The sequence below is a fragment of the Oncorhynchus gorbuscha genome, unplaced genomic scaffold (genome assembly GCF_021184085.1).
Source record: "Oncorhynchus gorbuscha isolate QuinsamMale2020 ecotype Even-year unplaced genomic scaffold, OgorEven_v1.0 Un_scaffold_2960, whole genome shotgun sequence".
Classification (NCBI taxonomy): domain Eukaryota; kingdom Metazoa; phylum Chordata; class Actinopteri; order Salmoniformes; family Salmonidae; genus Oncorhynchus; species Oncorhynchus gorbuscha.
The window spans coordinates 17,986-32,500 of record NW_025747335.1 but is presented as its reverse complement, the minus strand read 5'-3'; the positions used below and the strand labels follow the sequence as shown (position 1 = coordinate 32,500).

At 44.6% G+C, this 14,515-nt stretch overlaps 1 protein-coding gene across 1 annotated transcript in view; it reads left to right on the top strand.

The window, feature by feature from the left end:
- The window catches only part of LOC124027095 (disintegrin and metalloproteinase domain-containing protein 12-like), a gene marked incomplete at its 5' end in the record, with an annotated part of 43,139 nt that overhangs the window by 22,100 nt on the left and 6,524 nt on the right, over positions 1–14,515 (top strand). Inside the window, 2 exon segments of the mRNA XM_046339641.1 lie at positions 2,350–2,410; positions 6,001–6,136. Coding sequence (XP_046195597.1) covers positions 2,350–2,410; positions 6,001–6,136 — 197 coding nt within the window.

Below are 14,515 nucleotides of genomic sequence, written 5' to 3'. Positions count from 1 at the left end.
TAGTCTTGAAACCTGACTGATTTGGATCAAGAAGGTCATTGAGAGAGAGATAGCGGGAGAGCTGGCCAAGGACGGCACGTTCAAGAGTTTTGGAGAGAAAAGAAAGAAGGGATACTGGTCTGTAATTGTTGACATCGGAGGGATCGAGTGTAGGTTTTTTCAGAAGGGGTGCAACTCTCGCTCTCTTGAAGACGGAAGGGACGTAGCCAGCGGTCAGGGATGAGTTGATGAGCGAGGTGAGGTAAGGGAGAAGGTCTCCGGAAATGGTCTGGAGAAGAGAGGAGGGGATAGGGTCAAGCGGGCAGGTTGTTGGGCGGCCGGCCGTCACAAGACGCGAGATTTCATCTGGAGAGAGAGGGGAGAAAGAGGTCAGAGCACAGGGTAGGGCAGTGTGAGCAGAACCAGCGGTGTCGTTTGACTTAGCAAACGAGGATCGGATGTCGTCGACCTTCTTTTCAAAATGGTTGACGAAGTCATCTGCAGAGAGGGAGGAGGGGGAGGGGGAGGAGGATTCAGGAGGGAGGAGAAGGTGGCAAAGAGCTTCCTAGGGTTAGAGGCAGATGCTTGGAATTTAGCGTGGTAGAAAGTGGCTTTAGCAGCAGAGACAGAGGAGGAAAATGTAGAGAGGAGGGAGTGAAAGGATGCCAGGTCCGCAGGGAGGCGAGTTTTCCTCCATTTCCGCTCGGCTGCCCGGAGCCCTGTTCTGTGAGCTCGCAATGAGTCATCGAGCCACGGAGCGGGAGGGGAGGACCGAGCCGGCCTGGAGGATAGGGGACATAGAGAGTCAAGGGATGCAGAGAGGGAGGAGAGGAGGGTTGAGGAGGCAGAATCAGGAGATAGGTGGGAGAAGGTTTGAGCGGAGGGAAGAGATGATAGGATGGAAGAGGAGAGAGTAGCGGGGGAGAGAGAGCAAAGGTTGGGACGGCGCGATACCATCCGAGTAGGGGCAGTGTGGGAGGTGTTGGATGAGAGCGAGAGGGAAAAGGATACAAGGTAGTGGTCGGAGACTTGGAGGGGAGTTGCAATGAGGTTAGTGGAAGAACAGCATCTAGTAAAGATGAGGTCGAGCGTATTGCCTGCCTTGTGAGTAGGGGGGGAAGGTGAGAGGGTGAGGTCAAAAGAGGAGAGGAGTGGAAAGAAGGAGGCAGAGAGGAAAGAGTCAAAGGTAGACGTGGGGAGGTTAAAGTCGCCCAGGACTACAATATGTTGTGGTTTACTACCTACAGGTGTGTTATAACTACAATATGTTGTGGTTTACTACCTACAGGTGTGTTATAACTACAATATGTTGTGGTTTACTACCTACAGGTGTGTTATGTTGTGGTTTACTACCTACAGGTGTGTTATAACTACAATATGATGTGATATACTACCTACAGGTGTGTTATAACTACAATATGTTATGATATACTACCTACAGGTGTGTTATAACTACAATATGTTGTGGTTTACTACCTACAGGTGTGTTATAACTACAATATGTTGTGGTTTACTACCTACAGGTGTGTTATAACTACAATATGTTGTGATATACTACCTACAGGTGTGATATAACTACAATATGTTGTGGTATACTACCTACAGGTGTGTTATAACTACAATATGTTGTGGTATACTACCTACAGGTGTGTTATAACTACAATAGGTTGTGGTTTACTACCTACAGGTGTGTTATAACTACAATATGTTGTGATATACTACCTACAGGTGTGTTATAACTACAATATGTTGTGGTTTACTACCTACAGGTGTGTTATGTTGTGGTTTACTACCTACAGGTGTGTTATAACTACAATATATTGTGATATACTACCTACAGGTGTGTTATAACTACAATATGTTGTGGTTTACTACCTACAGGTGTGTTATAACTACAATATGTTGTGGTTTACTACCTACAGGTGTGTTATGTTGTGGTTTACTACCTACAGGTGTGTTATAACTACAATATGTTGTGGTTTACTACCTACAGGTGTGTTATGTTGTGGTTTACTACCTACAGGTGTGTTATAACTACAATATGTTGTGGTTTACTACCTACAGGTGTGTTATGTTGTGGTTTACTACCTACAGCTGTGTTATAACTACAATATGTTGTGGTTTACTACCTACAGGTGTGTTATGTTGTGGTATACTACCTACAGGTGTGTTATAACTACAATATGTTGTGGTTTACTACCTACAGGTGTGTTATAACTACAATATGTTGTGATATACTACCTACAGGTGTGTTATAACTACAATATGTTGTGATATACTACCTACAGGTGTGTTATAACTACAATATGTTGTGGTATACTACCTACAGGTGTGTTATAACTACAATATGTTGTGATATACTACCTACAGGTGTGTAATAACAACAAGAACTGCCACTGTGAGGCCCACTACAACTGTGGACAGTGGACAGGTGAGGCTAGCAGTACCCATTGTTACCAACACAAATGTCTGCTATAATGTCATGCAAAGTAGGCTTGGGGTCAATTCCTTTTCCATTTAGTCATTTCAGAAAGTTAATTGAAATTCCATTGTTCCTCATTGAGACTAGCCATGCTGCTATAGATGGCCATTGTAGCTAATGCCATTGTTCCTCATTGAGACTAGCCATGCTGCTATAGATGGCCATTGTAGCTAATGCCAGTGTTCCTCATTGAGACTAGCCATGTTGCTATAGATGACCATTGTAGCTAATGCCATTGTTCCTCATTGAGAACCATGTTGCTATAGATGGCCATTGTAGCTAATGTTGTTCCTCATTGAGACTAGCCATGTTGCTATAGATGGCCATTGTAGCTAATTCCAGTGTTCCTCATTGAGACTAGCCATGCTGCAAGATGGCCATGTAGCTAATGCCATTGTTCCTCATTGAGACTAGCCATGTTGCTATAGATGGCCATTGTAGCTAATTCCAGTGTTCCTCATTGAGACTAGCCATGCTGCTATAGATGGCCATTGTAGCTAATGCCATTGTTCCTCATTGAGACTAGCCATGTTGCTATAGATGGCCATTGTAGCTAATGCCAGTGTTCCTCATTGAGACTAGCCATGCTGCTATAGATGACCATTGTAGCTAATTCCAGTGTTCCTCATTGAGACTAGCCATGTTGCTATAGATGGCCATTGTAGCCAATGCCATTGTTCCTCATTGAGACTAGCCATGTTGCTATAGATGGCCATTGTAGCTAATGCCATTGTTCCTCATTGAGACTAGCCATGCTGCTATAGATGACCATTGTAGCTAATGCCATTGTTCCTCATTGAGACTAGCCATGCTGCTATAGATGGCCATTGTAGCTAATGCCATTGTTCCTCATTGAGACTAGCCATGCTGCAATAGATGGCCATTGTAGCTAATGCCATTGTTCCTCATTGAGACTAGCCATGCTGCTATAGATGGCCATTGTAGCTAATGCCAGTGTTACTCATTGAGACTAGCCATGTTGCTATAGATGGCCATTGTAGCTAATGCCATTGTTCCTCATTGAGACTAGCCATGCTGCTATAGATGACCATTGTAGCTAATGCCATTGTTCCTCATTGAGACTAGCCATGCTGCTATAGATGGCCATTGTAGATGTTCCTCATTGAGACTAGCCATGTTGCTATAGATGGCCATTGTAGCTAATGCCATTGTTCCTCATTGAGACTAGCCATGCTGCTATAGATGACCATTGTAGCTAATGCCATTGTTCCTCATTGAGACTAGCCATGCTGCTATAGATGGCCATTGTAGCTAATTCCAGTGTTCCTCATTGAGACTAGCCATGTTGCTATAGATGGCCATTGTAGCTAATGCCATTGTTCCTCATTGAGACTAGCCATGCTGCTATAGATGACCATTGTAGCTAATTCCAGTGTTCCTCATTGAGACTAGCCATGTTGCTATAGATGGCCATTGTAGCCAATGCCATTGTTCCTCATTGAGACTAGCCATGTTGCTATAGATGGCCATTGTAGCTAATGCCATTGTTCCTCATTGAGACTAGCCATGCTGCTATAGATGGCCATTGTAGCTAATTCCAGTGTTCCTCATTGAGACTAGCCATGTTGCTATAGATGGCCATTGTAGCTAATGCCAGTGTTCCTCATTGAGACTAGCCATGCTGCTATAGATGACCATTGTAGCTAATGCCAGTGTTCCTCATTGAGACTAGCCATGCTGCTATAGATGACCATTGTAGCTAATTCCAGTGTTCCTCATTGAGACTAGCCATGTTGCTATAGATGGCCATTGTAGCTAATGCCATTGTTCCTCATTGAGACTAGCCATGTTGCTATAGATGGCCATTGTAGCTAATGCCATTGTTCCTCATTGAGACTAGCCATGCTGCTATAGATGACCATTGTAGCTAATGCCATTGTTCCTCATTGAGACTAGCCATGCTGCTATAGATGGCCATTGTAGCTAATGCCATTGTTCCTCATTGAGACTAGCCATGTTGCTATAGATGGCCATTGTAGCTAATGCCAGTGTTCCTCATTGAGACTAGCCATGTTGCTATAGATGGCCATTGTAGCTAATGCCAGTGTTCCTCATTGAGACTAGCCATGCTGCTATAGATGGCCATTGTAGCTAATGCCATTGTTCCTCATTGAGACTAGCCATGCTGCTATAGATGGCCATTGTAGCTAATTCCAGTGTTCCTCATTGAGACTAGCCATGCTGCTATAGATGGCCATTGTAGCTAATGCCATTGTTCCTCATTGAGACTAGCCATGTTGCTATAGATGGCCATTGTAGCTAATGCCATTGTTCCTCATTGAGACTAGCCATGCTGCTATAGATGGCCATTGTAGCTAATGCCATTGTTCCTCATTGAGACTAGCCATGCTGCTATAGATGGCCATTGTAGCTAATGCCATTGTTCCTCATTGAGACTAGCCATGCTGCTATAGATGGCCATTGTAGCTAATGCCATTGTTCCTCATTGAGACTAGCCATGCTGCTATAGATGGCCATTGTAGCTAATGCCATTGTTCCTCATTGAGACTATCCATGCTGCTATAGATGGCCATTGTAGCTAATTCCAGTGTTCCTCATTGAGACTAGCCATGTTGCTATAGATGGCCATTGTAGCTAATGCCATTGTTCCTCATTGAGACTAGCCATGCTGCTATAGATGACCATTGTAGCTAATTCCAGTGTTCCTCATTGAGACTAGCCATGCTGCTATAGATGGCCATTGTAGCTAATGCCATTGTTCCTCATTGAGACTAGCCATGCTGCTATAGATGGCCATTGTAGCTAATGCCATTGTTCCTCATTGAGACTAGCCATGTTGCTATAGATGGCCATTGTAGCCAATGCCATTGTTCCTCATTGAGACTAGCCATGCTGCTATAGATGGCCATTGTAGCTAATGCCATTGTTCCTCATTGAGACTAGCCATGCTGCTATAGATGGCCATTGTAGCTAATGCCATTGTTCCTCATTGAGACTAGCCATGTTGCTATAGATGGCCATTGTAGCTAATGCCATTGTTCCTCATTGAGACTAGCCATGTTGCTATAGATGGCCATTGTAGCTAATGCCAGTGTTCCTCATTGAGACTAGCCATGTTGCTATAGATGGCCATTGTAGCTAATGCCATTGTTCCTCATTGAGACTAGCCATGCTGCTATAGATGGCCATTGTAGCTAATTCCAGTGTTCCTCATTGAGACTAGCCATGCTGCTATAGATGGCCATTGTAGCTAATTCCAGTGTTCCTCATTGAGACTAGCCATGCTGCTATAGATGGCCATTGTAGCTAATGCCATTGTTCCTCATTGAGACTAGCCATGTTGCTATAGATGGCCATTGTAGCTAATGCCATTGTTCCTCATTGAGACTAGCCATGTTGCTATAGATGGCCATTGTAGCTAATTCCATTGTTCCTCATTGAGACTAGCCATGCTGCTATAGATGGCCATTGTTTCTACCACGGGATCTGGCTCCCCAGGCTCAAAGGGTATTGGTGTTTTCATGTACTTCATGTCTGTCTCTGATGTCATTTCCCAGACTATGGTGGCGTGGCGGTGGGGGTCCTGTTGACGTTAATAACCTTCCTGGGAGCCGGCCTCATCGTCTCCATCAAGAGAAAGACCCTCCTGAGACTACTCTTCACCAACAAGAAGAACCCTATGGACAAGCTGAGGTGAATTAGAACACTATGAACAAGCTGAGGTGAATTAGAACACTATGGACAAGCTGAGGTAATATAGAACACTATGGACAAGCTGAGGTAATATAGAACACTATGGACAAGCTGAGGTGAATTAGAACCCTATGGACAAGCTGAGGTAATATAGAACACTATGGACAAGCTGAGGTGAATTAGAACACTATGGACAAGCTGAGGTGATATAGAACACTATGGACAAGCTGAGGTAATATAGAACACTATGGACAAGCTGAGGTAATATAGAACACTATGGACAAGCTGAGGTGAATTAGAACACTATGGACAAGCTGAGGTGAATTAGAACACTATGGACAAGCTGAGGTAATATAGAACACTATGGACAAGCTGAGGTAATATAGAACACTATGGACAAGCTGAGGTGAATTAGAACCCTATGGACAAGCTGAGGTAATATAGAACACTATGGACAAGCTGAGGTGAATTAGAACACTATGGACAAGCTGAGGTGATATAGAACACTATGGACAAGCTGAGGTAATATAGAACACTATGGACAAGCTGAGGTAATATAGAACACTATGGACAAGCTGAGGTGAATTAGAACACTATGGACAAGCTGAGGTGAATTAGAACACTATGGACAAGCTGAGGTAATCTAGAACACTATGGACAAGCTGAGGTAATATAGAACACTATGGACAAGCTGAGGTGAATTAGAACACTATGGACAAGCTGAGGTAATATAGAACACTATGGACAAGCTGAGGTAATATAGAACACTATGGACAAGCTGAGGTAATATAGAACACTATGGACAAGCTGAGGTAATATAGAACACTATGGACAAGCTGAGGTAATATAGAACACTATGGACAAGCTGAGGTAATATAGAACACTATGGACAAGCTGAGGTAATATAGAACACTATGGACAAGCTGAGGTAATATAGAACACTATGGACAAGCTGAGGTAATATAGAACACTATGGACAAGCTGAGGTAATATAGAACACTATGGACAAGCTGAGGTAATATAGAACACTATGGACAAGCTGAGGTAATATAGAACACTATGGACAAGCTGAGGTAATATAATATATACCAACAGGTAGGACATTAGAAGCTAATATAATATAATAAACTCAGCAAAAAAAGAAACGTCCCTTTTTCAGGACCCTGTCTTTCAAAGATCATTTGTAAAAATCCAAATGACTTCACAGATCTTCAGTGTAAAGGGTTTAAACACTGTTTCCCCTGCTTGTTCAATGAACCATAAATAATTAATGAACTGTGGAACGGTCGTTAAGACACTAACAGCTTACCAGAGGGTAGGAAATTAAGGTCACAGTTATGAAAACATAGGACACTAAAGAGGCCTTTCTACTGACTCTGATAAACACCAAAAGAAAGATGCCCAGGGTTCCTGCTCATCTGCATGAACGTGCCTTAGGCTGCAAGGAGGCATGAGGACTGCAGATGTGGCCAGGGCAATACATTGCAATGTCCGTACTGTGAGATGCCTAAGACAGCGCTACAGGGAGACAGGACGGACAGCTGATCATCCTTGCATTGGCAGACCACGTGTAACAACACCTGCACAGGATCGGTACATCCGAACATCACACCTGCGGGACAGGTACAGAATGGCAACAACAACTGCCCGAGTTACACCAGGAACGCACAATCCCTCCATCAGTGCTCAGACTGTCCTCAATAGGCTGAGAGGCTGGACTGAGGGCTTTTAGGCCTGTTTTAAGGCAGATCCTCACAAGACATCACCGGCAACAACGTCGCCTATGGGCACAAAAACCCACCGTCGCTGGACCAGACAGGACTGGCAAAAAGTGCTCTTCACTGACGAGACCTGGTTTTGTCTCACCAGGGGTGATGGTCGGATTCACGTTTATCGTCAAAGGAATGAGCGTTACACCGAGGCCTGTAGTCTGGAGCGGGATCGATTTGGAGGTGGAGGGTCCATCATAGTCTGGGGTGGTGCGTCACAGCATCATCAGACTGAGCTTGTTGTCATTGCAGGCAATCTCAATACTGTGCGTTACAGGGAAGACATCCTCCTCCCTCATGTGGTACCCTTCCTGCAGGCTCATCCTGACATGACATTCCAGCATGACAATGCCACCAGCCATACTGCTCATTCTGTGCGTGATTTCCTGCAAGACAGGAATGTCAGTGTTCTGCCATGGCCAGCGAAGAGCCCGGATCTCAATCCCATTGAGCACCTCTGGGACCTGTTGGATTGGAGGGTGAGGGCTAGGGCCATTTCCCCCAGAAATGTCCAGGAACTTGCAGGTGCCTTGGTGGAAGAGTGGGGTAACATCTCACAGTAAGAACTGGCAAATCTGGTGCAATCCATGAAGAGGAGATGCACTGCAGTACTTAATATATTATATTACCTTAGTGTCACGCCTTGGTCATTATATTTTGTGTTTTTGGTATATGTTTGGGTAAGCCAGGGTGTGACATGGGTTTATATGTTGTGTTTTCGTATTGGGGTTTGTAGTAATTGGGATTGTGTATGATTAGGGGTGTGTCTAGTTAGGCTTGGCTGCCTGAGGCGATTCTCAATTGGAGTCAGCTGCTTATCGTTGTCTCTGATTGGGAACCGTATTTAGGCAGCCTGAGTTCGCGTTGTATTTTGTGGGTGTTTGTTCCTGTCTCTGTGTTAGTCACCAGATAGGCTGTAATTAGTTCACGTTCCGTTTGTTGTTTTCTTATATCAGTTAATTAATGTACCGCGTTTATCTTCATTAAAGTCATGAGTAATCTACACGCTGCATTTCGGTCTGACTCTCTTCATTCAACAGACGAAGGACGTTACACTTAGCTTCTAATGCCCTACCTGTTGGTATATAAACTTAGCAAAAAAAAGAGACATCCTCTCACTGTCAACTGCGTTTATTTTCAGCAAAACTTAACAGGTGTAAATATTTGTATGAACATAACAAGATTCAACAACTGAGACATTAACTGAACAAGTTAACTTTTGCAAGCCGCTGTAGACTGTATGGATTGGGCTGTAGACTGTATGGATTGGGCTGTAGACTGTATGGATTGGGCTGTAGACTGTATGGATTGGGCTGTAGACTGTATGGATTGGGCTGTAGACTGTATGGATTGGGCTGTGGACTGTATGGATTGGGCTGTAGACTGTATGGATTGGGCTGTAGACTGTATGGATTGGGCTGTAGACTGTATGGATTGGGCTGTAGACTGTATGGATTGGGCTGTAGACTGTATGGATTGGGCTGTAGACTGTATGGATTGGGCTGTAGACTGTATGGATTGGGCTGTAGACTGTATGGATTGGGCTGTAGACTGTATGGATTGGGCTGTAGACTATGGATTGGGCTGTGGACTGTATGGATTGGGCTGTAGACTGTATGGATTGGGCTGTGGACTGTATGGATTGGGCTGTAGACTGTATGGATTGGGCTGTGGACTGTATGGATTGGGCTGTAGACTATGGATTGGGCTGTGGACTGTATGGATTGGGCTGTAGACTGTATGGATTGGGCTGTGGACTGTATGGATTGGGCTGTAGACTGTATGGATTGGGCTGTGGACTGTATGGATTGGGCTGTAGACTATGGATTGGGCTGTAGACTGTATGGATTGGGCTGTAGACTATGGATTGGGCTGTAGACTGTATGGATTGGGCTGTAGACTGTATGGATTGGGCTGTAGACTGTATGGATTGGGCTGTGGACTGTATGGATTGGGCTGTAGACTGTATGGATTGGGCTGTAGACTATGGATTGGGCTGTAGACTGTATGGATTGGGCTGTAGACTATGGATTGGGCTGTAGACTGTATGGATTGGGCTGTAGACTGTATGGATTGGGCTGTGGACTGTATGGATTGGGCTGTAGACTGTATGGATTGGGCTGTAGACTGTATGGATTGGGCTGTAGACTGTATGGATTGGGCTGTAGACTGTATGGATTGGGCTGTGGACTGTATGGATTGGGCTGTAGACTGTATGGATTGGGCTGTAGACTGTATGGATTGGGCTGTGGACTGTATGGATTGGGCTGTAGACTGTATGGATTGGGCTGTAGACTGTATGGATTGGGCTGTAGACTGTATGGATTGGGCTGTGGACTGTATGGATTGGGCTGTGGACTGTATGGATTGGGCTGTAGACTGTATGGATTGGGCTGTAGACTGTATGGATTGGGCTGTAGACTGTATGGATTGGGCTGTAGACTGTATGGATTGGGCTGTGGACTGTATGGATTGGGCTGTAGACTGTATGGATTGGGCTGTAGACTGTATGGATTGGGCTGTAGACTGTATGGATTGGGCTGTAGACTGTATGGATTGGGCTGTAGACTGTATGGATTGGGCTGTAGACTGTATGGATTGGGCTGTAGACTGTATGGATTGGGCTGTGGACTGTATGGATTGGGCTGTAGACTGTATGGATTGGGCTGTAGACTGTATGGATTGGGCTGTAGACTGTATGGATTGGGCTGTGGACTGTATGGATTGGGCTGTAGACTGTATGGATTGGGCTGTAGACTGTATGGATTGGGCTGTAGACTGTATGGATTGGGCTGTAGACTGTATGGATTGGGCTGTAGACTGTATGGATTGGGCTGTGGACTGTATGGATTGGGCTGTAGACTGTATGGATTGGGCTGTAGACTGTATGGATTGGGCTGTGGACTGTATGGATTGGGCTGTAGACTGTATGGATTGGGCTGTGGACTGTATGGATTGGGCTGTAGACCATGGATTGGGCTGTAGACTGTATGGATTGGGCTGTAGACTGTATGGATTTATGGCTGTAGACTGTAAATTGGGCTGTAGACTGTATGGATTGGGCTGTAGACTGTATGGATTGGGCTAGCCACTGTAGACTGTATGGAAGGGCTAGCCGCTGTAGACTGTATGGAAGGGGCTAGCCGCTGTAGACTGTATGGAAGGGGCTAGCCGCTGTAGACTGTATGGAAGGGGCATAGCCATACTGTCATGACTGTATGGAAGGGGCTAGCCAGTCGTCTTCTAAAGTACCACGGTCAACCCATTGAGTTGAAGTTAATTAAACTAATTCACACCTGGGGGCTGATTTTGTGTATTTCATATTTATAAAAGGCCCATTTTAAAAAGTGTAAATCTGTTGTTGTGTCACAGGTCGGTGGGTTAACAGATCATCCAGTCCAAGCCATAGGGATTCCCCACGTAGCCTCATAAATACCAAGACACAGACACCATGCGTTGGCCTGGAGACAGAAACACAGTCATCTTCAAGTTCAATTCTCTTCCATCCTGTCATGACGTTGGCCTGGGGGTAGGTTTATGACAGTCATAAATACCTACAGTACCATACAGTACCATACTGTCATGACGTTGGCCTGGGGGTAGGTTTATGACAGTCATAAATACCTACAGTACCATACAGTACCATACTGTCATGACGTTGGCCTGGGGGTAGGTTTATGACAGTCATAAATACCTACAGTACCATACAGTACCATACTGTCATGACGTTGGCCTGGGGGTAGGTTTATGACAGTCATAAATACCTACAGTACCATACAGTATCAAACAGTACCATACTGTATGGCCTGGGGGTAGGTTTATGACAGTCATAAATACCTACAGTACCATACAGTACCATACTGTCATGACGTTGGCCTGGGGGTAGGTTTATGACAGTCATAAATACCTACAGTACCATACAGTACCATACTGTCATGACGTTGGCCTGGGGGTAGGTTTATGACAGTCATGAATACCTACAGTACCATACAGTACCATACTGTCATGACGTTGGCCTGGGGGTAGGTTTATGACAGTCATGAATACCTACAGTACCATACAGTACCATACTGTCATGACATTGGCCTGTGGGGTAGGTTTATGACAGTCATAAATACCTCTCCCTCCCTTTTTCCTCTCTCTACCCTACTGATGTGACATTAGAAAATCCCTTGGTTAACATAGAGATTCTGGAAACATCAGAAGGTGGTGGGAAATTAACTATATTCTGGTAACCCGACCAGTTGAACATATGCGGTGGTACTTAATGAATATGATGTCAGTTTGGTTGTCATCTGAGACATTTTTACGGTGGAAAGTCTGCACATTGTAGTTATCGGATTCACATTAAATTGTTGTTCAATTTAAAAGTTTGAATATACAATTTTTGGCGAAGAGATGTAATTTTAGCTTCCAAATGAGAGATTTGGGTTTTCATAAGGTTAGGGCTCTGCTCAATCAGTGAACTTTTCAAACACGCCCTCCTCTCCTTTCCTATACCATACATCCTATACCATACATCCTATACCATACATCCTATACCATTCCTATACCTATACTTTGACGACAATATAACCTCCTGTTCCAAGTACGTGAGGTCTGCAGCCTCTGTTAAAATGACTAACATGTCAACTACAGAACTAAGCCAACCTCAGCGTGAGCTTTGGTTGCGAATGGTATGAACTTTGAACTCTTATTCACTACAGAAGTGATACCTCCTAGCCGTTAGCAACAGCAGCTGCAAACGCAGGAAAGAACAGACAGAGTAAAGGAAAGAACAGACAGAGTATCCCGTCTATCACACAACGACGTTACTACAACGTAGACAATTGACCACCAGAGACATTCTTCAAAGGACAAAGGACTCGGTTTGGCAACACGGCCTTCCATCTACCACAAACCTACTGAAGCGCAGCTCAGAGTAAATATTTATTGCATTTTCCTTTTCCAAATGGGCGGTAATTTAGAATGCATAAGATACTGTATTTACGATAGCACAGTGTCGCCCTTTGTTCCTCAGTCTTCCCGCTCTTTCACTCAAACCTAGCCCCTTTTCTTTTGGATAACCAGCTGTCATATCTGTTCCCGCCCGCTAGGGACATTTTCCTTCATGACGTCATTTGTAATCAAGGTATGATTCATTCTTTGAAATATGTAATTCTGTTTTGATTAGTTAGGTATTTAGTAAATACATAATTAAAACTTCAACTTGTTAGCCAGGGTTCGTGAAGATAACCAAGAATTTACAACTTTCAGATGAGACTGAATTAAGGTGACGATGAATATTGACTGCTATTGATGTAAAATATTACTAGGTCTTTAAGAGTTTATTCGGAAGATAACAGCTCTATAAATATTGTTTTGTGGGCCCTCGACTCTCTAGTTAATTACATTTACATGATTAGCTCAATCAGGTAATATTAATTACGGAGAAAGGATTTTATAGAATAGCATGTCATATCATTTAATCCGGCATAGCCAAACACACGACACTCCTCTTTCAATCCCCCCCCCCCACTGGTTTCCTCGCACACAACAACAGCTAATCCCACCCATCTCTCTCTCTCTCTCTCCATCCTTCTCTCCTCCCCATCTCTCTCTCTCTCTCTCTCTCTCGCGCTCTCTCTCTCTCTCCATCCTTCTCTCCTCCCCATCTCTCTCTCTCGAGCGCGCTCCTCTCTCTCTCTCTCTCTCTCTCTCTCTCTCTCTCTCTCTCTCCATCCTTCTCTCCTCCCCATCTCTCTCTCTCTCTCTCCATCCTTCTCTCCACCCCATCTCTCTCTCTCTCTCTCTCTCTCTCCATCCTTTTCTCCTCCCCATCTCTCTCTCTCTCTCGCACTCCCTCTCTCGCTCCATCATTCTCTCCCCCCATCTCTCTCTCTCTCATCCTTCTCTCCCCCATCATCTCTCGCTCTCTCTCTTTCTCCATGCTTCTCTCCCCCATCTCTCTCTCTCTCCATCATTCTCTCCCCCATCTCTCTCTCTCTCTCTCATCCTTCTCTCCCCCCATCTCTCCCTCTCGCTCTCTCTCTTTCTCCATCCTTCTCTCCAGCCTATTCTCTCCCTCCCTCTATCTCCCTGTGTGATATGTTATTTTCACACAAACGGCAGCTAATTCAAATCAAATTAAATGTTGGGCGCCCAGCGGAGGTGGTGTACATAATGGCATAATGGACCTCTGCTGAGAGAAACCCCGCTCTGGTCGCGCAGTGAAAGATACTTGTTAGAAGAATATATTGATTTATTTTTCCGTGACACACACCGGGAATATTGATATCTAGTAAATTGTTGATGGGTTTTCAAAGCCACAGGCTGATGCATTAACAACAACAGAGTGTTATATTCAGGCTGATACTATAACAACAACTGGTCCTGTAGTGTCTGGTCCTGTAGTGTCTGGTTCTGTAGTATCTGGTTCTGTAGTGTCTGGTTCTGTAGTATCTGGTTCTGTAGTGTCTGGTTCTGTAGTGTCTGGTCCTGTAGTGTCTGGTCCTGTAGTGTCTGGTCCTGTAGTGTCTGGTCCTGTAGTGTCTGGTCCTTTAGTGTCTGGTCCTGTATTGTCTGGTTGTAGTGTCTGGTCCTGTAGTGTCTGGTCCTGTAGTGTCTGGTC